Source organism: Coregonus lavaretus (assembly GCF_964263955.1).
Source record: "Coregonus lavaretus genome assembly, chromosome: 34".
NCBI lineage: Eukaryota > Metazoa > Chordata > Actinopteri > Salmoniformes > Salmonidae > Coregonus > Coregonus lavaretus.
In genome coordinates, this window is record NC_140021.1 from 31,593,086 (window position 1) to 31,619,356 (window position 26,271).

At 41.6% G+C, this 26,271-nt stretch overlaps 3 protein-coding genes across 4 annotated transcripts in view; 2 read left to right on the plus strand and 1 right to left on the minus strand.

The window, feature by feature from the left end:
- LOC311109452 (regulator of G-protein signaling 20-like) lies at positions 1 to 5,108 on the plus strand. The gene is made up of 5 exons (XM_084152353.1): positions 1 to 99; positions 991 to 1,139; positions 3,994 to 4,074; positions 4,325 to 4,559; positions 4,778 to 5,108. The coding sequence occupies exons 2-5, from the start codon at positions 994 to 996 to the stop codon at positions 4,970 to 4,972; spliced, it is 657 nt and encodes a 218-aa protein (XP_084008479.1). The 5' UTR covers positions 1 to 99; positions 991 to 993; the 3' UTR covers positions 4,973 to 5,108.
- LOC311109451 (acyl-protein thioesterase 1-like) lies at positions 5,063 to 8,518 on the minus strand. Of its 2 annotated transcripts, none has more exons than XM_084152351.1 (9): positions 8,071 to 8,419; positions 7,751 to 7,782; positions 7,548 to 7,613; positions 7,369 to 7,416; positions 7,207 to 7,277; positions 7,009 to 7,082; positions 6,800 to 6,901; positions 6,400 to 6,576; positions 5,063 to 6,241 (listed from the first exon to the last, which is right to left on the minus strand). In XM_084152351.1, the coding sequence occupies exons 1-9, from the start codon at positions 8,137 to 8,139 to the stop codon at positions 6,191 to 6,193; spliced, it is 690 nt and encodes a 229-aa protein (XP_084008477.1). In that variant the 5' UTR covers positions 8,140 to 8,419; the 3' UTR covers positions 5,063 to 6,190. The 2 variants fall into 2 exon arrangements, with proteins under 2 accessions (XP_084008477.1, XP_084008478.1); XM_084152352.1 differs by lacking the exon at positions 8,071 to 8,419 and adding an exon at positions 8,440 to 8,518 and having other exon boundaries at positions 5,064 to 6,241.
- Positions 8,506 to 26,271, plus strand: part of LOC311109450 (large ribosomal subunit protein uL15m-like) — a gene marked incomplete at its 5' end in the record, with an annotated part of 25,537 nt that continues 7,771 nt past the window's right edge. The window contains 4 exons of the mRNA XM_084152350.1: positions 8,506 to 8,610; positions 23,798 to 23,955; positions 24,206 to 24,371; positions 24,701 to 24,824. Of these exons, the coding sequence (XP_084008476.1) occupies positions 8,506 to 8,610; positions 23,798 to 23,955; positions 24,206 to 24,371; positions 24,701 to 24,824 (553 nt within the window). The remainder of the gene's footprint in view (positions 8,611 to 23,797; positions 23,956 to 24,205; positions 24,372 to 24,700; positions 24,825 to 26,271) is intronic.

Here is a 26,271-nt window from a genome sequence, read left to right on the forward strand (position 1 = left end):
GCATGCGCATGGAGCAAACGAATTGGTCAGTTGCAACCCAGTGCAGACAGATGTGATTGAGGCAAGAATCACCTGTATTCTGGCATTCATGGTGACACAGTGAGTACAGTTATATTGGAACTTCCTCTTTGAATTACAATTGAATGCTAACATGTTAATTAGATTCAACACCAGCAATCTAGATGGCAAATTATGGAGACTAGAGAATTATTGCCAGCATGGTTTCTTGACAATCTCGTTCTATCTTTTGGATATAGCTACCGAATTTAATGGTCATTTATTTATTTATTGATGCTGTAGTCATAATTTGCATCAGATCATCAGATGCCATATTCTCCATCTTGAAAGAAAAATACACCTTATGCGTTATTATACTGTATGTCAGCATACAGTATTTCGTTTAAATTATTCTCAATCTTGATTAACCTAATAAATGGTTAAAAAGTGCGCTCTAACCCCCAAGTCTCCATCTGTGTTGTATCCGAGGATGCTAGGATGGAGGTAGCAACGCCTTGTCTGTATCACTACCGCACCACTGTCTTTCTCATCCCAGAGCGCGATATAATGCTTTGATCCTGCAAATGTTAGGCTTGGTAATAGGCGTTTAATAGCTTATATATGTTTATGTAATAATTTCTCGCTATAATAAGTTATAGCTTTGACAGTGAAAAGAAGTTCGTGCAGGGATCATTCTGTTCTGTTGAAGTGGTCAGAGCATTCCGCAAGACATGCGCGCTCGAGCTGATGTGACGACATACCGTGGGGATTCCCTCAGTAGGCTACTATTTTCCCATGGTTTCAAGATGTTGTACCAGTCTTTAAAATGGCATATTTTTCACTCCATCAATGTCATCTACAAGAAGATATGTAGACAAGTATACGGATGGATGACTGATGCCTGCCTTCTATGTGGGCATATCTGAACCAAATCGAGTGTCCAGTCTGTCTCACATACAACCTCAGCGTGGTGTTGTGTGTCTTGGTCTGCAGCCCATGGGGTCAGAGCGGGTGAGACAGATGCAGGTGCACCAGGAAACCGCGGCCAGTGTCCTCCAATCACAACACAGGATGGGGAACATGCCCACCAATGCCTCCAATGCCTGTTGTTTCTGCTGGTGTTGCTGCTGCAGCTGCTCCTGGTAGGTACCACTATACTATCCATAGTAAGGGCCCGTGTCCCAAATTGTACTCTATTCCTTATATGGCACACTACTTTTGACTAGGGCCCATAGGGTGCTATTTGGGACTCAGACCATACCTACTTTACTGACATTCTATACCATGCTTATACCAAAACTCTGCACTCCAGAGCAGCAGCGTCATGCACCCCAAAAATCTGAGGGGGCACAAAGTACGTGAGGATGGCTGGGGAGTGGTCTGGAGGGGGACTCCAGTCGGAAAGTTGGAGAATTGTGCTTTTTTCAAACACCTGAAACTGTCTTTCCTGCAATCAAGTTGTTTATTTTGTTAAAGAAACTAAATATGCTTATCTGCATCTCTGCTCAAATCTGGGTACAATATTGAAAGGAATGTGAGTCCTATTCAGTACATTTAGTAATTGCTTTTCTAAAGTCTACCAACCTTGCCAGCAGGCATGCCAGCTAATATAGTTAGACAAGCTGGCTACTCTAGCTTGATTGATTGCCTGAAATGGCTTCTTGGTAACTAGTTATGAGGTTGGGAGATTGGGAACCTATCTGGCTAGCTAAAGCCAACTTCATAAAATTGCTAGGTGGCTAGTAGTATTACAGAGAAACGACAAACAAAAAATGAAACACATTTTTATTATTTATTTTATAGGACAACTCTGAGGGGGCACGTGCCTCTGTGCCCCCTATAGGCATGACGCCTCTGCTCTGGAGCAACCTACATACAGTGCATTCGGAAAGTATTCAGACCCCTTGACTTTTTTTGGAAATTGTTTTTTTCTTTAATAAATCTACACACAATACCTCTTAATGACAAAGCAAAACCTGGTTTTGATAAATGTGTGCACATTTATAAAATAAAAAAACTGAAATAGCACATTTACATAAGTATTCCGAGACTTTACTCAGTACTTTGTTGAAGCACCTTTGGCAGCGATTACAGCCTCAAGTCCTCTTGGGTATGACGCTACAAGCTTGCCACACCTGTATTTGGGGAGTTTCTCCCATTCTTCTCTGCTGATCCTCTCAAGCTCTGGCAGGTTGGATGGGGAGCTGCACAGCTATTTTCAGGTCTCTCCAGAGCAGTTCGATCGGGTTCAAGTCCGGGCTCTGGCTGGGCCACTCAAGGACATTCAGAGACTTGTCCCGAAGCCACTCCTGCGTTGTCTTGGCTGTGTGCTTAGGGTCATTGTCCTATTGGAAGGTGAACCTTCGCCTCAGTCGGCGGTCCTGAGCGCTCTGGAGCAGGTTTTCATCAAGGATCTCTCTGTACTTTGCTCGGTTCATCTTTCCCTCAATCCTGACTAGTCTCCCAGTCCCTGCCGCTGAAAAACATCCCCACAGCATGATGCTGCCACCACCATGCTGGCACCACCATGGATGGTGCCAGGTTTCCTCCAGACGTGACGCTTGGCATTCAGGCCAAAGAGTTCAATCTTGGTTTCAACAGACCAGAGAATCTTGGTTTCTCACGGTCTGAGAGTCTTTAGGTGCCTTTTGGCAAACTCCAAGCGGGCTGTCATGTGCCTTTTACTGAGGAGTGGCTTCCGTCTGGCCACTCTACCATAAAGGTCTGATTGGTGGAGTGCTGCAGAGATGGTTGTCCTTCTGGAAGGTTCTCCCATCTCCACAGAGGAACTCTGGAGCTCTGTCAGAGTGACCATCAGGTTCTTGTTCACCTTCCTGACCAAGGCCCTTCTCCCCCGATTGCTCAGTTTGGCCGGGCTGCCAGCTCTAGGAAGAGTCTTGGTGGTTCCAAACTTCTTCCATTTAAGAATGATGGAGGCCACTGTGTTCTTGGGGACCTTCAATGCTGCAGACATTTTTTGGTACCCTTCCCCAGATCTGTGCCTCGACACAATCCTGTCTTGGAGCTCTACGGACAATTCCTTCGACTTCATGGCTTCGTTTTTGCTCTGACATGCACTGTCAACTGTGGGACCTTATATAGACAGGTGTGTGCCTTTCTAAATCATGTCCAATCAATTTAATTTACCACAGGTGGACTCCAATCAAGTTGTAGAAACATCTCAAGGATGATCAATGGAAACAGGATGCACCTGAGCTCAATTTCGAGTCTCATAGCAAAGGGTCTGAATAGTTATGTAAATAAGGTATTTCTGTTTTTGCTTTGTCATTATGGGGTACTGTGTGTAGATTGATGAGGGAAAAATGTATCAATTTTAGAATAAGGCTGTAACGCAACAAAAAGTGGAAAAAGTAAAGAGGTCTGAATGTTTTCCGAATGCACTGTTTATTATACTCTGCACAGGACACAAATAGAGGCATAAAAACGGAGCATCTGCCAGCTACACACAGTCTCTGTGGACAAAACCCACAGGGACATTTATGTTTTGGAGTTATAGATGTATACATAAGCAAGGATTATGCCTCTTCTTCTGACTGCTCTCTTAGGACAGCACTACCTGTTATGTGCAGAATAAGAGCATGGAAATTCACACCTCAGGGAGTGGGAATAGTCCCTGTCTTCACATCAACCTCAGTTAAGTTGTGCTAATTGTCGCAGAGCTACAGTGTGTGGCCAGGGAGCACAGATGTGGTGGATTCTCACCTGCCTTTTAATTAGGCTACAGGTGACTGCTAGACCAGGTGTTTAAATTAACTACAGCACATCTCTAAGGACTGGATGACAGTAGTGTTTACGCAAGACCTCCATGCAGAGCTCACGCATCCGGGACATGTGCACCTGCCACCACTGTTGTTCACAGTTTGGAACAATCAACATGATTTCTATCTGCTACCCACCACACCAATTGACAATAGCTGAAAACCCTACATTGTACATACAGTACATTTTCTATTTTGTTTTTTCACTGTTTTTCAGTCTGACTGTTATGAAGGAGGATGAGAGGATTCAAAGAAGCATCTATGAGAGGATAGAGGGAATCGCAAACTGTGATGACAGGTAACAACACTACACAGTGACTATCCCCTATAGGGTTAGCTACATAGTATAGGATAAACAAGAAGAGGGGATATAGTTGAGACTGTTTAATAGGATCTCTAGACACAGAGATCCTACTAAATTACTTATATGTAATGTAATGTTGTGAGTTCTATATGTAATTATATGGAGCTAGAGCTGAAACGTTGACATTAAATATTCTCAACTCTGTCTATTGTATGAAATAAAGAGCATTGTCCCTCTTTTGAAGCCCCAAGCCTACTCTGGAGGATGCGACAACGTGGACCATGTCGTTTGAGAGGCTGATGAAGAGCCCTGCAGGGCGGGGCTGCTTCCAACAGTTCCTGAGGACAGAGTTTAGTGAAGAGAACATTAGGTTCTGGTTGGCCTGCGAGGAGCTCAAGAAGGAGACCAACAAAACGGTGGTGCAGGAGAAGGTACGACAGATCTATGAGGACTTCATCTCCATCCTCTCCCCTAAAGAGGTGAGCTTACACTGCTTTGGCCTTTCTTGAGACTGAAGTGGCCTATAATTGTGCAAATTTATAGCTGCCAGCCTAAAATGTTTTCTCCATAGAGTATTCTTATTAGTGTGACTTAGCAAGACCACTCTAGATTCCACATTCTTCTGACTTACTATAGTTATTCATTAGACCACTACTGATCTTATTCAACTTCTATGGTTGTTTAATTACTTCTCCAGGTGAGTTTGGACTCACGTGTTCGAGACGTGATCAACAAGAACATGCTGGAGCCCACGTCCCACACGTTTGAGGACGCCCAGCAGCAGATCTACACGCTGATGCAGAGAGACTCATACCCACGCTACATGAACTCTACAGCGTATGCAGATCTGCTGCAGAACCTGGAAGAACCACCTCCTGCCACAGAGCCATAGACTCTCACTCTCCATCAATCACTCTACACATTGCTTTTAGATGACACTTGTGTATCTTATCCAAAGGAATTTTAGGTCCAGCTTTCAGTTACAGTTCACATGTTTATTGATTAACAGGTCAATAGGCTCCATTTACAAAATTGTCTTTATTAAGGTGTAACCACTGTTTATTACCTTAAATATTGGCTTTCCAAAATCCTCGAAGCGAGCAAGAACATACGCTATATTCGGTTTCAGATTGCAAGATGTTTCCAAATATATTTTTATTTTTATATTGCCTAGCGCTTGACATTGCACTTTTCTATAGTGTTATGAGGGGAAAGCATGTTGTATCTGTTAGCACTGCATTTGTGTGTAGGTATATTGTCAGACTTAAAGCATTTTCAGTTCTTTTTAGTGAAACCTAATTTCACTTAATGTTAAGAAGACATGGGAAAGTGCCTTGGCATTAGATCGTTTACCACTACACCTTCAACATAGTTTGAGTAAAATATTCCAAAAATGGTGCAGCAGTTGAACACAATTGATATTAAATTGTGGTGCTTTCAGCTCTTCTCAAAGAATAGTCACTTTTTACGTACAGTGTGAGCTGATACCTGGAAAAAGATCTTGCCTGTGATATGAATACTGTGATGCTAATTTAGTCCTATTTTTTTTCTGATTCAAAACGTAAAAAGGAATATACATGTATGAAATAAATAGTATGTGACTATTCATATACTGTATTTGTGTATTGAATTAACAGAAAATGGCTTTAAATTCCTACAAATCGAATAAAGCACAATAATTGTATATTGTAGTCTTCTTTTACTATTGCATTATAGTCAGGGTTTTATTTCCCCATAACAAATCAACATATTAAGATTCATATTTTCAAACCATACAATTAAAAAAAGACTCCCAACACATGTATTCCCTGGAAGAGATGGCTTTTCAATAGCAAATAGCTACACCAACAACAGTACTGGCAACTGGCAACAGATTAAAATACTGAAGATTCCACCAGGCTCCAGCAGAGAATACAATAGTTTAAGTTATGATGTCCCTCTCCTTGGCTTGTCTCTAGCTAGCCATAGGGCCTGTCTATGACTATGTCTCTGACAGCCAGAGTTAGCAGCAGGTTCTATTGAGTGAGGTCTGTGGTTCAGACAGTCTATGGAGCATCACAGGAGTCACCTTCAATGAGCTCTGATGGCGGTGGGTGTGTAGGTCTAACCTTTAGATTGGAGGAAGCTGCTTTTCAATAAACTGCTTGATATCCATCATTTCCTGTAGGACGCAAGAGAGACAAGTATTACTACACAAAATATAATACATTCATTTCATATAAACTCCATTATGCATGTTCAAAGTCTTCAAAAAGAGCCAATCTTCTAGGTTAAACCATATTATAGACTTCTCACAGCTGCTGTGCAAACCATACTAACCTCAGGGCAGGCACTGTGAGGCATTCTGGGATAGGTATTAAAGGTGATGTTGGATGGATTGCAGAGGGTCTTCAGTTTCTCCACAGTAAGACATCCAAACATTACAGGCACTAGAGGGTCCGCCTCGCCATGGCACTGCAGGACATGCATCTCCTTGTTGGCAGAGTTGGCCGACGCCTGAGAAAGGACGAAATTAGGGTTACATTTCAAATCAGCTATGACTTGCAACGTCTCTAGAATGATTTGGTCGACGTCTAGGAATTGACTTTGAACATTGTTGATTTGTGTGGTTTGGTAAAGTAACAAGTTAATAGACTGGTTACATTCCAAAACAATAGAATGGATCTTATGTATAACCTTTGTGCACCACAGAACACTTCTAATGCAGGATAGCTTATACCTGAGGGAAGGAGTGCCGTAGAGGGAGCCAGCAGCTGAGAGCAACCACTCCCCCCAGCTTCTGTTGGGACGTGAGAGCAGTGTAGAGAGACAACGCTCCACCCTGTATACACCAAAGCACACAAATAATTCTTATCGCTGTGTCTTACCACTAAGTTTAGTACATTTCAGTGTTGTTTTACAGTTTTTTGTTGTCATAGGCTAGTCTACCTGAGAAAATCCGCCAATAACAATCCTGTGGGATGGTATTCCATTCTTCACTTCTTGATCTATCAGCGTTTTAACTGAGAAGAGAGGAAGCACTCAATGAAATCAAGTTCAAATAGAATCAAGCTCAGGTTCATACAGTTTAAAACTTCACCATACTGTATGCCCTAGTGCAGCTACAGCCAAACAATGTAGACTCACTTTTCTCTGATGCCTGTTTAATACCAGCTTCGTCTTCCTCTGCATCTGTTTGCAATCCGATGATGTCAAACCTATAACATAGAGGGGAGTGATTAACCCAAATAGGCTACTGTTCTTTGATATTGCCTTCTTTTTATCAAATTAATAAACTTGACTTCTTACCAGGAGGGCATGGACATGCCCATGTTTAATGTAACAGGCTTGATTGGACTGAAAAATAAAAATAACAAAAAAGTTTCAATGTCATTAATAAATGTGTATATTAACACCATGTAATCAATAATCACTATCATCAACATTCTCCAAATACAGGAGGCGTGCTTGTCCACAGAGGTACTCACGCATGAGGACAGATATATTTCACATGTGGTGTCCGGATCCCAGCAAAGGCCTCTGCCCAGCCATGACTTTGAACAAAAGCAAAATATATCTTATGAGCTTTAGACTACAGTAAATGGAAATAATATGACAGATAACCCTTGAGTCAATGGTGAGTGGCAGGAGTAGAATGAGGGATGAAATGAATGAGCTGTACTGCACATACCCAGTGTCACCCAGGCCATGAAGAAATATCACCTGCAATGCAAAACAGAAACATAAATGCACAATGTGGTTAGCTTTATTGACAACACTTCAATGTCAATGGCTGGTAGGTCTAGGTTTGGGGTGTCAACCCTCCACCTGCAAGCTACTGTGTAGGCTTTTGTTACAACACTACACTAAAACACCTGACACTAGCTGCCCACTATGGGGCCATTTACTGGGAATACAGACGTAAGTGAGACTAAAATGTGAGAGCAAGTTATTGTCTGCAACAACATGCATGTTGCCTTCAATGCTCGCTGTCAAACATCCCTCACTCACCGCTGCAGTGGCTTTCCGAGCGGCAGGTACAATAGCAGGCAACGGCACTGACATATTATTACCGCACATACAACGTGCAGGCAGCTGGCATTCAACAACAGAATTGACGATGTATGCTCGGATGGGAAGAAAACGTTCAATTTGTATCGCCTTTGGCCCTACGATTTGCGATAGTTATGAGGGTACAGTATGTTTACTAAGTCGCGGGCTTCAGTTTGTCAGAGAGCGAGCGCAGTACAAATTCATTAACTAGTAAACACAATGGATAGGACAATATTCTAATCCAATCAATCTGTAGGAAATCCAGATGTTCCAAAAATCAGTGAGACAATGGTACTTCCGCTTCCGGCATGTGCCAGATTGCGTTACCTCACGTGAGCCACATCCATGGTGGCTGATTTTGTCCTTGGGTGACACTGGCATGTGGAGAGGACGATGTCTTTTACCAAAAAACCTGGTGGGAAGGCATTAGATATTTTGCAGAATTTGCCTCGTATTACATTAGCAAACTTGCGACCGGAACCGGGGACCAAGAAAGCTGTAAGTATGCGTTTATTAGTTAGCCCAAAAGTTGCTGAAAAGCTAGCGAGCTAGCTATCATGGCTAGTATAGCCAGAGAGGAAGAGGATAAGTGAGGCCCAACTCGGCAGAAAATCCGTCTCCCTCCAACAGGGGGCGTTTTTTCGTTGTTTCGCCCACCAAGCAAGGAGTTCTCGTATCGAGGTCAACGTGAGCGTTTCGAATTTGGTCAACAACAAAAAATAATAATTTAAGTGTACTGATATAAATAGGACATGTGACATCCCTGCAACTTTGAGAAAAAACACTTTACAGAGTTGTCTCGAGATGGATATGCATATTCATGTCATAGCATCTTTTTTTTCTTTTTTTAAATTACATTTCAAATTACAATACAGTAACAAAAAACAAACAGGATATCACTACACATATATTTTATCTGAAGAAACATAACATTTCATAAAAATCACTACACATGAATTGAGTTTCAAAAGTTAAAGTACCTCAAATTAAAAAAGTCAGGGGTTACAAATGTACAAACCTTTGAGAGAGTTGTAAGAATACCGTTTTTATTTTGTTAATGACTAATTCTAGAGATTTTATTAAATATTGGATTTCAAGTAGAAATATATTGTATTTGGGGACAGATTTCAAATATTTGTTTTTGTGTATATACAATTTACCAGAGAGAATGAAGAAATTAACAACTAATTCAGTAGTTTTGTTTTCATTTGAATAATAATATATTACATCTTTCATTGTAAATACATGGGTCTTATTTAATAAAAAATTAAAAGTACAATACCAGTCAAAGGTTTGGACACACCTACTCATTCCAAGGTATTTCTTTATTTTTATTATTTTCTACATTGTAGAATAATAGTGAATACATCAAAACTATGAAATAACACGTATGGAATCATGTGGTAACCAAAAAAGTGTTAAACAAAATCTATTTTATATTTGAGATTCTTCAAAGTAGCCACCCTTTGCCTTGATGACAGCTTTGCACACTCTTGGCATTCTCTCAACCAGCTTCATGGGGAATGCTTTTCCAACAGTCTTGAAGGAGTTCACACATATGTTGAGCACTTGTTGGCTGCTTTTCCTTCACTCTGCGGTCCAACTCATCCCAAACCATCTCAATATGGTTGAGGTCGGGGGATTGTGGAGGTGAGGTCATTTGATGCAGCACTCCATCACTCTCCTTATTGGTCAAATAGCCCATACACAGCCTGGAGGTGTGTTTTGGGTCATTGTCCTGTTGAATAACAAATGATAGTCCCACTAAGCGCAAACCAGATGGGATGGCGTATCGCTGCAGAATGCTATGGTAGCCATGCTGGTTAAGTGTGCCTTGAATTCTAAATAAATCACAGACAGTGTCACCAGCTAAGCACCACCACACACGCGGAGATCATCGCGTTCACCTACTCTGCGTCTCACAAAGACACGCCGGTTGGAACCAAAAATCTCAAATTTGGACTCATCAGACCAAAGGACAGTTTTCCACCGGTCTAATGTCCATTGCTTGTGTTTCTTGGCCCAAGCAAGTCTCTTCTTCTTATTGGTGTCCTTTAGTAGTGGTTTCTTTGCAACAATTCAACCATGAAGGTCTGTTTCACGCAGTCTCCTCTGAACAGTTGATGTTGAGATGTGTGTGGTAACTCTAATAAACTTATCCTCTGCAGCAGCGGTAACTCTGGGTCTTCCTTTCCTGTGGTGGTCCTCATGAGAGCCAGTTTCATCATAGCGCTTGATGGTTTTTGCGACTGCACTTGAAGAAACTTTCAAAGTTCTTGACATTTTCCGTATTGACTGACCTTCATGTCTTAAAGTAACGATGGACTGTTGTTTCTCTTTGCTTATTTGAGCTGTTCTTGCCATAATATGGACTTGGTCTTTTATCAAATAGGGCTATCTTCTGCAAGAGTGTGCAAAGCTGTCATCAAGGCAAAGGGTGGCTATTTGAAGAATCTCAAATATAAAATATATTTGATTTGTTTTAACACTTTTTTGGTTACTACATGATTCCATATGTGTTATTTCATAGTTTTGATGTCTTCACTATTATTCTACAATGTAGAAAATAGTAAAAATATAGAAAAACCCCTGAATGAGTAGGTGTGTCCAAAGTTTTGACTGGTACTGTAGATTCAGAGCTAAGCATATATATATATATATATATATATATATATATATATACATATTTTTTATCCAGTTTACTTTAAAGGGATTGTTGATATCAATTAAATCTAGTACTTCAAGCCCACCATCAGCTCTTTGGTTTGATATTACAGACTTCTTAAGCTTGTGTTGTTTGTTTTTCCATATGAAGTCTAGGAAAGGTTTGTTGATATCCTTGTTGGTTTGGTCAGCTACAAATAGGGATAGAGCAGACCCTTCCAATAATAGAGGTCACGCTGGAGCCAGGTATTAAAGATGGATTTGGTTTTCTTTAGTCTCTGAGAGAAATTAAGATGTTGACGGACAATATGGTTTTTCGCCCTGTGCACCCCTAAATATTTCACATTATCTTTCACTGGAATATTCTCAACAGATTTGTAATTTGAGTTATGTATGGATAATATTTAGCATTTATTTAAGTTAAGTTCCAGACCAGAAGCAGAATAGAATGATTTGATAATATTAAGTGCAATAGCAACTTGAGCCTTGTCTTTTAGAAACAGAGCTGTTTCGTCTGCTAATTGAGATATTATTATTATTTTTCCAAGTATTGAAACACCTTTTAATTCAGGGTTGTTTAAAATGCTAATAGATAGTAATTCTACAACTAAAAGGAATAAGAAAGCTGAAATAGGGCAACCCTGGCGTACACTACAGTGAATACTACATATTTTTGATGTGTTACAATTAATCATAATAGGACTATTAACATCTTTATAAAACATATTGATAACAGAGACAAAGCTAGTCCTGAAACCAAAGGTGTACAACGAATGTATTAGGAATTTGTGTTCAATTGTATCAAATGCTTTAAAAAAGTAGAAGAATAAAATAATAGCCTCTGATTCAATTGAATCAGCGTAATCAATCAAGTCTAAAACTAACCTAATGTTACAGCTGATGTGGCGACCTTTCATGAAACCAGTTTGGGTTTCATTAATAAGGTGGTTTAGGCCCATTTTAAGTCTATTAGCATATGCTAAAGTTAACAATTTATAATCTGAATTTAATAATGTAATAGGTCTCCAATTAAATGTGAAAAGGGGATCTTTATCAGGTTTTGGTATTAAGGAAATAACCCTTTGTTTCATGGTAGTAATCATCTCACCCTTAGCTAGTCATTCTTGGAACATGTTGAATACTGGTCCGTCTAAATGTTCCCAAAAGTGTAAATAAAATTCCACAGAAAGACCATCTCTTCCAGGTGCTTTGCCCTTTTTCATAGATTTAAGAGCATCTCTAATCTCTACTATAGAAAACTCATCTTCACATATGGACTTGAACTCATCAGAAATAATTGGAACATGACCATGGACATGTGTCATAAAATGTTCACATTCAATCTCAATAAAATTAGATTTATACAGATTTTCATAGAAATAATACACAAAGCTAGAGATGATATTAGGGTCTTTACACAAGGTATTGTCAATATTTAAGGCAGAAAGAGATTTTCTCTTGTAGTTCCTTTTTTCAAGAGCAAAAAAATAGCTTGTGTTTTTCTCACCCTCCTCAACCCATTTAGCTCTAGATCTAATAAAGGCCCCTTTAGCTAAATCAATGTACATTTGATCTAGTTCTATCCGAGATGTATTCAAGTCTGTTTCTTCCTCTGCTGAAAGGGTATCGTTTTCTAAAAGAACATTCAATGTATTGTGAAGCTCATCTTCTTTCAAACATGTTTTTTTCTTTAGTTCCTCTCTGTGTGTAATGGAGATAGATCTTACTTTCAATTGAAATATTTCCCAGTTACTTCCATGCGTTGGTTCTAAATCATTTGAATGAAACGAGTCTATGATCAAGTTCTTTATGTTCTTGTTGAAGACTTGATCATTTAGTTAATTATTAAGTTTCCAGTATCCTCGAATGCCACTGGATTTTTCAGAACATTCTAACTTCAATAATATTGATATTTATTTTATTTGACCTTTTATTTAACTAGGCAAGTCAGTTAAGAACAAATTCTTATTTACAATGACTGCCTACACCGGCCAAACCCGGACGATGCTGGGCCAATTGTGCGCCGCCCTATGGGACTCCCAATCACAGCCAGTTGTGATACAGCCTGGAATCGAACCAGGGGGTCTGTAGTGACGCCTCAAGCACTGAGATGCAGTGCCTTAGACCGCTGCGCTATGATAGGGAGCCTTATCATTTTATGATCAGTCAAAGGAGCATGTTTATGACTTACTTCTTGTACATACTGTGCAAGTGGGGGAGAAATGAGAAACAGATCAAGTCTGGATCTGACCTCTTACACCAGGTGTATTCGTTTAAGTTTTTATTAAAGAAACGCCATGTATCATCCACTGTCAGTTTACTGCAAAATAAGGTGATGTCACTATTGAGATCTTTGAGCTATTCTAGGTGGAAATCTATCTAGTAGTTATCAGGTGTTTCGTTAAAGTCTCCAGCTATTATAAGCCATGCATTTGTATACTTGTTTTGCAGCTCAGTAAGCTTATCAGCAAGATCAAAAAATAAAGTCTTATTTGTGGTGTGAGAATTGTACCCATACACATTGCATATAATAAAAAAAAAGCATGATCTATTTTGGAGATCAATATAACCTATCTCCCATCTTTGGACACACAAGACTCTGAAATATCTCCTCTAAACTTATGAAGCAATATCATAGTACCAACTGACTGGTTAGACCCGTGACTATAATAAACAGTATTTCCCCATTGTGATTTCCAAAAGCTAGAATCTGAATCGCAAGAGTGAGTCTCCTGGAGTAGAATAAAATCTGCATTAGTGTTTACAAAATAAAAACAGTGCTTTTCTTTTAGTTATGTTTCGTAAACCCCTGGCATTTATAGATACAAGGACGTCAAGTGAATGTCATGAAGTTGTACTGATTGTACTGAATGTCAAGTACTGAATGTTTTGAAAACACTGCTCAGGTATATACCTAAATTGACTTGAAATCGATGTCGTCCTATTCTTTCTAAGTCAAATGAAAACGTTAAAATTTGCTAAATTACTCTTGAGTAATAAGTCGATTTGTCATTTTTACATTCAACCCGTAAATGTGAATACAGGTTCATCATATTGATCACAACTACCTCGGTTTAGGGTAGCTCAGTTCTTTCTCTAAGCTCAGGTTTCCTTACTAGCTTACTAGTTCCACTAGTTGACCAGGTATTCATATCACTACACTGTATTTGTTTTCTTATTTGTATTTTATTTTTGTCAGGTTATGCAATGTTTTGAATTCAATGCACTAAATGTCATAGCATCTCTCTCCATTGAATACCGGCGGTTGACGTCATCGAATATTGAAAAAATAACTTAGCTGTGTGGCTGGCTAAGTTTGCCAGCTAGGTAGCTACACTATATATACAAATGTATGTGGACACCCCTTAGATTAGTGGATTAGTCTATTTCAGCCACACCTGTTGCTGACACGTGTTTAAAATTGAGCACACAGCTATGCAATCTCCATAGTCAAACATTGGCAGTAGAATGGCCTTACTGAAGAGCTCAGTGACTTTGAACGTGTCACCGTCATAGGATGCCACCTTTCCAACAAGTCAGTTCATCAAATTTCTGCCCCGCTAGAGCTGCCCTGGTCAACTGTAAGTGCTGTTGTTTTGAAGTGGAAATGTCTAGGAGCAACAACGGCTCCGCAAAGTGGTAGGCCACATAAGCTCACAGAATGGGACCGCTGAAGCGTGTAGCACGTAAAAATCTTCTGTCCTCGGTTGCAACACTCACTACCGAGCTCCAAACTGCCTCTGGAAGCAACATCAGCATAAGAACTGTTTGTCCGGAGCTTCATGAAATGACTGTTCCCATGGCCGAGCATCCGCACACAAGCCTAAGATCACCATGTGCAATGCCAAGCATCAGCTGGACTGGTGTAAAGTTAGCTGCCATTGGACTCTGGAGCAGTGGAAATGCATTCTCTGGAGTGATGAATCACACTTCACCATCTGGCAGTCTGACGGACAAATCTGGGTTTGGCGGATGCCAGAAGAACGCTACCTGCCCCAATGCATAGTGCCAACTGTAAAGTTTGGTGGAGGAGGAATAATGGTCTGGGGCTGTTTTTCATGGTTCGGGCTAGACCACTTACAATGACATTCTAGACAATTCTGTACTTCCAACTTTGTGGCAACAGTTTGGGGAAGGCCTTTTCCGCGAGACAATACCCCCGTGCACAAAGCGAGGTCCATACAGAAATGGTTTGTCGAGCCTCCTGAGTGGCGCAGCGGTCTAAGGTACTGCATCGCAGTGCTAGAGGTGTTACTACAGACCCGGATTCTATCCCGGGCTGTATCACAACCGGCCGTGATCGGGAATCCCATAGGGCGGCGCACAATTGGCCAGGCGTCGTCCGGGTTAGGGGAGGGTTTGGCCGGGGGGGCTTTACTTAGCTCATCGTGCTCTAGCGACTCCTTGTGGTGGACCGGGTGCCTGCAGGCTGACCTCGGTCGTCAGTTGAACAGTGTTTCCTCAGACACATTGGTGCGGCTGGCTTCTGGGTTAAACGGGCGGGTGTTAAGAAGCGCGGTTTGGTGGGTCATGTTTCGGTGGACGCATGACTCGACCTTCGCTTGCCGAGCCCGTTGGGGAGTTGCAGCGATGAGACAAGATCGAAATTGGGGAGAAAATGGGGGTAAAATACATTACAAATAATAATAAACAATTATGGCTTGTCGAGATCGGTGTGGAAGAGCTTGATTGGCTTGCACAGAGCCCTGACCTCAACCCCATCACACACCATTGGGAAGAATTGGACCGCCGACTGCGAGCCAGGCCTAATCGCCAACATCAGTGCCCAACCTCACTAATGCTCTTGTGGCTGATTGGAAGCAAGTCCCAACATCTAGTGGAAAGCCTTCCCAGAATAGTGGAGGCTGTTATAGCAGCAAAGTAGGGACCAACTCCATATTAATGCCCATGATTTTGGAATGAGATGTTTGACGAGCAGGTGTCCATATATCTTTGGTCATGTAGTGTAGCTATAGCTAACTGTATTGTTTAGTCCTAGAAGTACAACTTCTCATTATATCCTCTCCCCTGTAACTATTCCCCACGTCGTTGCTATAAATTAGAATGTGTTCTCAGTCAACTTACCTGGTAAAATAAATACAAAATAAAATAATAATTGGTTAGTGATCATCACTTTGATCTGCTAGGTCAAACACTCCAAAAAATAGCATAGCATATCTTAGTCACACAGTTTGTCTGTGAGACATTCATTGCTAGCTGCAGATTGTAGGCCAGATCATGTGGTAAAGCCTAACCAAAGGTTTGGGGTGTCCATTAGTGGGTGATACAGGAAAGGCCCATAGATTTTTCAACTAGCCTGTTCTTGGCGATTCTTTCTTTCTTCCTTCACGATTCGGTTAAAAAAGTATTTTAGAAATGTCCATTTCCAGTTGCAGGGGTTTCTCCAAAAACCATAGAAAATTCAGAAAGATGTTAAATCCATGTTTTCTATTGAGTGAGATAGGCCCCTTGCATGTGTGTAGGTCTTTGTTTTGGTTGCACTGTGTGACACGCTGTCATCTAGTTTTATAAGTCGTACGTACGGGATACGCATACATCGTCCAACGAAATGCTTACTTGCTGGTTCCCTCTCGACAATGCAATAACAAAAATAAATAGTAAAAATAAGAAGGTGGCCGCATCGCATAGAAATAAATAGTTCCTGCAAAGATACTGGGAAATGCTAGATGTACGCCAGCTAAGATGGCGAGGAACCTCCTCACATGGTACAAAACATGGATTTAATATCTTTCTGAGTTTTCGCTGGTTTTTGTAGAACCACCTGCAAGAGGACTTTCTTTCACCGAATCAAGAATGAAGAAAGTATCGCCAAGAACCTCCTTTCTCAGAGCCTTCGTAGCATTAAGATCATCTTACAAACTATCTTTAGTAGCTGAGCTGTTTCCCAAAACCATCGTTACTAAAGTTGCACTTGAAAGTGCTTGTTATTTACCAACTGCCTCAGACCACTCAGAACAGCTAAATGCGTCGTTAGATGCCTTTTTGCCCACTTTATACACAGAAGATCTCAGCTTAACACAGATGGACTGTCTCTGTGACCGCCGTAAACTTCCTAATGAAGTTGACTACAAATAGCCTACAAATTTACCAATGTCTTTGCAATTGTTACAAACAAGCGAAGAATAAAATAATGCTGGGTAAATCCATTTGAATTCAATCACTTTTTGACAGTATCCCATTTTAGAAATAAAAAAACGTTCATGTTTGCCAATGGAGGAAGTGGTCAGAAAGTGACTTTTTGGACCTGCATGCCAAAACATTCAGGAGATAATGGTGCTCAAAGTTGATCCATTTTGCATACCCCACCATACCATGAGACATCCATGTCTTCATAACTGGAAAAGATAAACGGTTGAGTTTGATGATAACATTTAAAAACTTACAAACAGTGTTGTCAAACTATTTTATTATTTATTGAAAAAATCTTTTTTAAATAAAAAATGTCACTTTGGAAACTTTGTCAATGATCTAAAAACATGTAAAATCAGATTTTCTTTCATTTTCGCATATGTTGTAGCTTAGACCCTATTTTTCATCATCTCAGGTGTTTGTGTTGTACCCACCATCGGTTGAGACACAACATTAGACTTGGGCAAAATACCGTTTATACCATATACTGGGGTATTTCCAAATACCAACGGTATGACTTTCAATACCGTAAAAAATTAATATATATATTATTTTGGGGGGAGGGTTGGGGGCTCCCCCGCCTCGCAGTGGCTGTTGGGGTGCATGCTACGCCACTGCTTATAACTGTAAGTTAAAGCTGCAATATGGAACATTTTGGGCAACCTGACCATATTCACATAGAAGTGTGAGTTATAGATCTGTCATTCTCATTGAAAGAAAGTCTAAGAAGCGGTAGATCGGTTCTATGTGCACTATTTCTATGCTTCCCGTTCTTGTACAACAGCTTCAAACAGCTGAATATACAATAGTTTTGGTTATTGAAAATAGGCGAACTATTTGAATTTTAGCAACCAGGAAATGGTGGAGCGATTTCTGCATATTACACCTTTTAAGTATAACTATAAGAAATCTAAGATGTGTCAAATAAATTATCTAGCTCAGGGCTCCAGCTATGCATTTGGTTTGCTAACTTGCTAGCTAAGTGGCTAGATGTCAAGAGCAAGCTTCTTGGTTACAGCAGAGACATTCAATCCCCTCCTGGGTCAAGATCCCTGTTGCCTAAATTGTTTTGTGCATACAAAAATTAATAATAATAATTAAATAGCGCCCTTGTGTGCATATTTCGTAATACCGTATACCCAGTATGGTACAGAAACAGTATGATGGTATGAAAATCTGGATACCACCCAACCCTACACATGCTCTTGAATACAGGGTGGGTGTGATTTCAATCATAGATATATAATTAATAGAATGGACCTATCCCTGCAGACCACTGCAATTTAGCCGGAACACCATTTGAAATGTAAATTTAAATACAATTGTAACTTCTAAGTACTACTGCCGGTCCACCCACCGTAAATAAATTGACTATTCTATTTTCTACAGTCGTGGTCAAAGTTTTGAGAATGACAGAAATCCAAATTTTCACAAAGTCTGCTGCCTCAGTTTTGATGATGGCAATTTGCATATACTCCAGAATGTCATGAAGAGTGATCAGATGAATTGCAAAGTCCCTCTTTGCCATGAAAATGAACTTAATCCCCCAAAAACATTTCCACTGCATTTCAGCCCTGCCACAAAAGGACCAGCTGCCATCATGTCAGTGATTCTCTCGTTAACACAGGTGAGAGTGTTGACGAGGACAAGGCTGGAGATCACTCTGTCATGCTGATTTGAGTTAGAATAACAGACTGGAAGCTTTAAAAGGAGGGTGGTGCTTGAAATCATTGTTTTTCCTCTGTTATCCATGTGTGGGGTTGCTTCTCAGCCAATGGAGTGGGCTCACTCACAATTTTGCCTAAGAACACAGCCATGAATAAAGAATGGTACCAACACATCCTCCAAGAGCAACTTCTCCCAACCATCCAAGAACAGTTTGGTGACGACCAATGCCTTTTCCAGCATGATGGAGCACCTTGCCATAAGGCAAAAGTGAAAACTAAGTGGCTCGGGGAACAAAACATCAACATTTTGGGTCCATGGCCAGGAAACTCCCCAGACCTTAATCCCATTGAGAACTTGTGGTCGGTCCTCAAGAGGCGGGTGGACAAACAACTGCAAATATTGACACTTTGCATAAACAATGTAATTAAAAGCCTTTGACACTTACGGAATGCTTGTAATTATACTTCAGTATACCATAGTAACATCTGACAAAAATATCTCATAACACTGAAGCAGCGAACTTTGTGAAGACCAATACTTGTGTCATTCTCAACTTTTGACCACGACTGTATATTTCTATGATTTCAATAGGTTTCCTATGGAGGATTGACAGTATAATTGAACAACCGATATTCCCATTCAAGTCAGCGTTCTCTGATGTGTGGACCTCCAACCATCTTTGTACCATTTGAAAGTTGAAATTTCAATTTTATTCCAATGTTAGTACATTTTTCAGTCAGAACATCACACCCACCTTGTGTTCAATGTCACGCCCTGGCTCTGGGGACAATGTTATGTTGAGCCAGGGTGTGTAATTCTATGTTTGTATATCTATGTTGGCCTGAGTGACTCCCAATCAGAGGCAACGAGTGTCAGCTGGTTGTCTCTGATTGGGAGCCATATTTAACTGTCTGTCTTTTCACTTTGTGTTTGTGGTTTCTTGTTCGTGTTGGTTTGTGTTGAAACCATAGACGTCACGTTTTTCGTTTGTTGTTTTGATCGTGTGATCAGTAATAAATATAATTATGTTCACCTTCAACGCTGCGCCTTGGTCCTCCTCATTGGTAGACGATCGTGACAGAAGAAACCACCTAAACCAGACCAAGCAGCGTGTCCAGGAGCCATCGCTGGCAGATCTCCGTGGCAACCTCGACTGGGTCAAGCCTAGTGAGGAGCAGAGAGGGTGGACTTGGGACCAGTTGAGGAGGAGCTTCGACTGGGTCAAGCCCATTGAGGAGCTGAATGGCGGGAGTTGGAGACAGAGGAGCGAGAATTGGGCGAGAACGATGGAGGCCTGGCCCACGGGGAGGAGAGACCCCCAGAAAATTTTTAGGGGGGGGCTCACGACGTCGGGGCAGCAGGAGGCCGCGATAGAGCGGTCCAGCGGGTTGGCAGAGGAGGCCGCCAGGTTACGGGAGTCACTGGTCACCAGGGGGAAGGAGGTTGTAGAGGCACGGCGAGAGGTACTGGCGTGTGTTGCCAGTCCGGTCCGGCCTGTTCCGGATCCCCACGTAGGGCCAGTGGTGTGTGTTCCCAGTACGGTCCGGCCTGTTCCTGCCACTCCCACCAAGTCTGTGGTGCGTTTTGTCAGCCCTGTCCGGCCCGTTCCTGCTCTCCGCACCAAGTCTGTGGTGCGCGTCGCCAGCCCAGTCCGGCCCATTCCTGCTCTCCGCACCAAGTCTGTGGTGCGCGTCGCCAGCCCAGTCCGGCCCATTCCTGCTCCCCGCACCAAGTCTGTGGTGCGCGTCGCCAGCCCAGTCCGGCCCATCCAAGCTCCCCGCACCAAGTCAGTGGTGCGCGTCGTCAGCCCGGTCCGGCTCATTCCTGCTCCCCGCACCAAGTCAGGGGTGCGCTTCGTCAGCCAGGTCCGGCCCATTCCTGCTCCCCGCACCAAGGCAGTGGTGCGCTTCGTCAGCCCGGCTCGGCCCGTTCCTACTCCCCACACCAAGTCAGTGGTGTGCTTCGTCAGCCCAGTCCGGCCTGTCCCTGCTCCACGCACCAAGCCTACGGTGTGCGTCGTCAGCCTGGTAAGGCCCGTTCCTCCTCCACGCACCAAGCCAGGGGTGCGCGTCGTCAGTCCAGCACAACCCGTGCCTGGGTCATGTCCGGAGCCGGATCCGCCGCCGAGGCGGAGTGCCCACCCGGTCCCTCCCCTGTTGTGGTTGGTTGGCGCGGTCGGAGTCCGCGCCTTTGGGGGGGGGTACTGTCACGCCCTGGCTCTGGGGACAATGTTATGTTGAGCCAGGGTGTGTAATTCTATGTTTGTATATCTATGTTGGCCTGAGTGACTCCCAATCAGAGGCAACGAGTGTCAGCTGGTTGTCTCTGATTGGGAGCCATATTTAACTGTCTGTCTTTTCACTTTGTGTTTGTGGTTTCTTGTTCGTGTTGGTTTGTGTTGAAACCATAGACGTCACGTTTTTCGTTTGTTGTTTTGATCGTGTGATCAGTAATAAATATAATTATGTTCACCTTCCACGCTGCGCCTTGGTCCTCCTCATTGGTAGACGATCGTGACATTCAAGAGCATGTTGTGTCTCAACTGATGGTGGGTACAACACAAAAACCTTAGATGACTCAAAATAGGGTCTAAACTACCACAAGAAAAAAACTGAGTTTACGCATTTTTAGATAATTTACGTTTTAAAAAATATATCCACGAATTATTAAATAGTTTTACAACCCTGTATTTGTAAGCTTTTTAATTATATAAATCTCATCCATTTGTCTTTTCCAGTGATTAAGACATCGATGTCTCATGGTGGGGTATGCAAAATGGGTCAACATTGAGCACCTTTATCTCTTGAGTGTTTTGTCATTCAGGTCCAAAAATACACTTTGAGCATTTCTACAATGGGCAAATATATATGCAAGGTTTCATTCAAATCAAAAGGGGTGCTGTCAAAAAGTGATTGCATTCAAATGAATTTACCCTGCTTCAAATGAAAACTGAGATGACTGCAAAAGATGAATACATTATAAGCTACCTAGGCCTATACAGTGCATTCTGAAAGTATTCAGACCCCTTCCCTTTTTCCACATTGTGTTACGTTACAGCCTTATTCAAAAATTGATTAAATTATTTTTAACCGTTTTTCGAAAATGTTGCTAATAAAAAATTAAAAACGGATACCTTATATTACATAAGTATTCAGACCCTTTGCTATGAGACTCAACATTTAGCTCAGGCGCATCCTGTTTCCATTGATCATCCTTGAGCTGTTTCTACAACTTGATTGCAGTTAACCTGTGGTAAATTCAATTGATTGGACATGATTTGGAAAGGCACACACCTGTCAATATAAGGTCCCACAGTTGACAGTGCATGTCAGAGCAAAAACCAAGCCATGAGGTCTAAGGAATTGATCGTAGAGCTCCGAGACAGGATTGTGTCGAGGCACAGATCTGGGGAAGGGTACCAAACAATTTCTGCAGCATTGAAGGTCCCCAAGACCACATTGGCCTCTTAAATGGAAGAAGTTTGGAACTACCAAGACTCTTCCTAGAGCTGGCCGCCCGGCCAAGCTGAGCAATCTGGGGAGGAGGGCCTTGGTCAGGGAGGTGACCAAGAACCTGATGGTCACTCTGACAGAGCTCCAGAGTTCCTCTGTGGAGATGGGATAACCTTCCAGAAGGACAACCATCTCTGCAGCACTCTACCAAACAGGCCATTATGGTAGAGTGGCCAGACGAAAGCCACTCCTCAGTAAAAGGCACATGACAGCCTGCTTGGAGTTTGCCAAAAGGCACCTAAAGGACTCTCAGATCATGAGAAACAAGATTCTCTGGTCTGATGAAACCAAGATTGAACTCTTTGGCCTGAATGCCAAGCGTCACGTCTGGAGGAAACCTGGCACCATCCCTACGGTGAAGTATGGTGGTGGCAGCATCATGCTGAGGGGATGTTTTTCAGCGGCAGGGACTGGGAGACTAGTCAGGATTGAAGGAAAGATGAACGGAGCAAAGTACAGAGAGATCCTTCATGAAAACCTGCTCCAGAGCGCTCAGGACCTCAGACGGGGGCGAAGGTTCACCTTCCAACAGGACAATGACCCTAAGCACACAGCCAAGACAACGTAGGAGTGGCTTCGGGACAAGTCTCTGAATGTCCTTGAGTGGCCCAACCAGAGCCTGGACTTAAACCCTATCGAACATCTCTGGAGAGAACTGAAAATAGCTGTGCAGCGACGCTCCCCTTCCAACCTGACAAGAGTTTGAGAGGATCTGCAGAGAAGAATGGGAGAAACTCCCCAAATACAGGTGTGCCAAGCTTGTAGCGTCATGCCCAAGATAACTTGAGGCTGTAATTGCTGCCAAAGGAGCTTCGACATAGTACTGAGTAAAGGGTCTGAATACTTATGTAAATGTAATTAGCAAACATTTCTAAAATCCAGTTTTTGCTTTGTCATTATGGGGTATTGTGTGTAGATTGATGAGGGGGAAAAAACAATTTAATCAATTTTAGAATAAGGCTGTAACCTAACAAAGTGGAAAAACTCAAGGGGTCTGAATACATTACGAAGGCACTGTCTATTTCAATCACATTGAAATAAATGAATTTACCCCGTTAACTTTGCCTAAATATATTTAACGATGTATAACGTGCACAATGATGTGCCAAGTCTTAATTTAGTGCATTATTATAAGGTAAGCATTTAGAATACGCCGCCTCAATTTTTGCAGCCATTGGTGGTAATATCACTCTAGGAGCTGATCCGTCGTCAATATTGTGGAGTAATTCTAATGCTAAGGAAAGATTTGAATGGAGAAAGCTGATCCGAGAGCAGCACTGCTTTTCTTTTGATCCTATCGGTATCGACACATGGTCTAACTACGCACTTAGCGAACGTTCTCTCATGTGCTTGTTTGGGAAACACTCTTAAAAAGTTGTCTCGTAAATAACGATGTATCTGGTATGATCATCGTAATGCTTAAGTTACATCGCAACTGGGAAACGAGGCCCTGGTAACGCCCAGTAATGGACATAAGAAATCTTTGGTTATATCACATTATCTGGCATACAATCTGTAGCTAATTCATTGCATGAATTCATTGTGACCATGACAAACAATTTGCTTTTGATTACTATGTAATATGTCAATTGTTACACATGTAATATATTATGAAACATTAATAGTGAAGAATGTGCTATTCTAATACTGATATTGTGATTTAATATTCTGTCTCATCTATCATTTTGCAGGAGAAGAAGCGAGGCAGAGGCCAATATGGAGGAAACAGAAGTGGCCGGGGTCACAAAGGGGAGAGGCAGCGAGGCAACCGACCTCGCCTGGGGTTCGAGGGGGGTCAGACTCCCTTCTATCTAGCCATCCCCAAATACGGCTACAATGAGGGACACAGGTTAATACATTGTTGTCCCATGTGCATTGTTGAACACGCCATGTTCTGTTGGTCATACTATCAAATAGTCATACCATTACAATACAGAGATGCCGTCTGAGAAGCAGCAAAGTAAGTCTTTGTAGCTTTTCACACTGTATTTCTGTACTGTAGTTATTATTGCATTGATGTCAATCACATTTTCTATATGTTATAACCGTTTGTTTAGAGACAGGAGATTATGCTCACAAATTTGTGCTCTACTTCCTAGTCGGCGAGCTCAGTACCAGCCCCTGACCCTGAACAGGCTGCAGTATCTGATTGACCTGGGCCGGATCGACCCCACTCAGCCCATTGACCTGACGCAGCTGGTCAACGGCAGGGGAGTGACCATCCAGCCCCAGAAGAGGGACTATGGTGTTCAGCTTGTTGGCGAGGTAAGAGGTCTTCTTGGCATATTTACACATATGAGCTGTCGTGACTATGTCTCCACTTGATTTGGGGGTGAGTTCATTGTTACAGAAGCTTGGGGATGAAGCATGATCCCACCAAGGCAGTTGATTACTTATGTTTATGTAAAGCAAGGAAGATCTGTTATTTAGTGCACATTACTTTTGCCAGTAGGTGGCAGTATTTAGCTAATTCGATTGTATGTAGTGTGATTATGCTAGACCAGAGGCAGTTTTCTTTCAGTTCTGTAGGTTTGTTCTGTATTGATTGAAAATCTATTTTCTCTATTCATACATCCAATTGTGTGTGTTATCAGGGTGATGGTATCTTTGCAGCGAAAGTCAACATAGAAGTTCAGATGGCGTCTGAGGAGGCCATTGCTGCCATTGAGAGAAATGGAGGGATCGTCACTACAGGTTTCTATGACCCCAGAAGTCTCGGTGAGTAGTAGTGACGGTAATGCCGTAGGTGGGTAACACTTTACAATAAGGTTCCATTTGTAAAGGGTTTATAATTATGTTATTAACGGTTATTTAATCGTTTGAAAATGATTATAAACCATTAATAAAAGGTTATATCGCATTGGTCAAAATAGTGCAATAACTGGTCAGTGTTTGCCAAGTAGTGAGCCACTATTTACCTCCAGTTATTAACCATTTATAAATGCACTTACAGGTGCTTATAAGATGAACCCTTATGCAACCTTATTTTCAATAGTTGCACTGTTGAGCAATAGTTATTTTCTCACTTTTGGGTGTGACGCATTGGTGCTCTTTCCCAGGAACAGAAGAGGTTGGTTTTCATGATGTGTCTTGACCCACCTTTGAAACCCTGATGCCCTGGCCACATTTACATCCAGGACATTATTAAATTATTACCCTTTACCAGATTATGAGATTATATCAACACACACTTACCACCTCTCTGTGATAGTCCAAGTATGGTGAATGCTCTGGTGTGAAATGGTAACCGTAATACCTTTGGTTGGTGAAACAGTGGAGGAGGTATCCTCTCACAACATGGAATGTTTTGGTGTTCATACCCACCATTCATTGACTGAACATGCTTAACAAAGTGTTGAATCTTCTCTCATGTATGTGTTGATGAATACCCAATACTGTCTATAAGGATGTCTAAACTCTGAGTGAACTCTCAAATCTAGATGATTTACCCACATGTATAACTGCTAAAAGTATACCTTATTTTAAAGTGACAGATCTATGAACATTTATAACTGAGTTATCAACATTTAGAACTGCTCAAATGATACCTTATTTTAAAGTGGCAATCCACTGACCATTAACAAATTAGTTACCAATATTTATAACTGCTGAAAATATTCCTTTAAAGGTCCAATATGCAGAAATTGCTCCGTCGTTTCCTGGTTGCCTGATTTCAGTTTTGTGACAAAACAAGCAGTCGTTGTGTATAGAATCATTGAACCATCTAAACCGCTGTTAAATATATTTTTTGTAACCAAGAATATTGTATTTTTAGCTGTGTGAAGCTGGTGTACAAAACTGAAAGTAAAAGATGCAAAAACTAAACTTAAAAACAGGAAGCATAGAAATAGCACACATAGAACAGATCTACCACTTATTAGACTTGCTTTCAATGAGAATGACAGATCTACAGTGGGGGGGAAAAGTATTTAGTCAGCCACCAATTGTGCAAGTTCTCCCACTTAAAAAGACGAGAGAGGCCTGTAATTTTCATCATAGGTACACGTCAACTATGACAGACAAAATGAGAAAAAAAAATCCAGAAAATCACATTGTAGGATTTTTAATGAATTTATTTGCAAATTATGGTGGAAAATAAGTATTTGGTCAATAACAAAAGTTTCTCAATACTTTGTTATATACCCTTTGTTGGCAATGACACAGG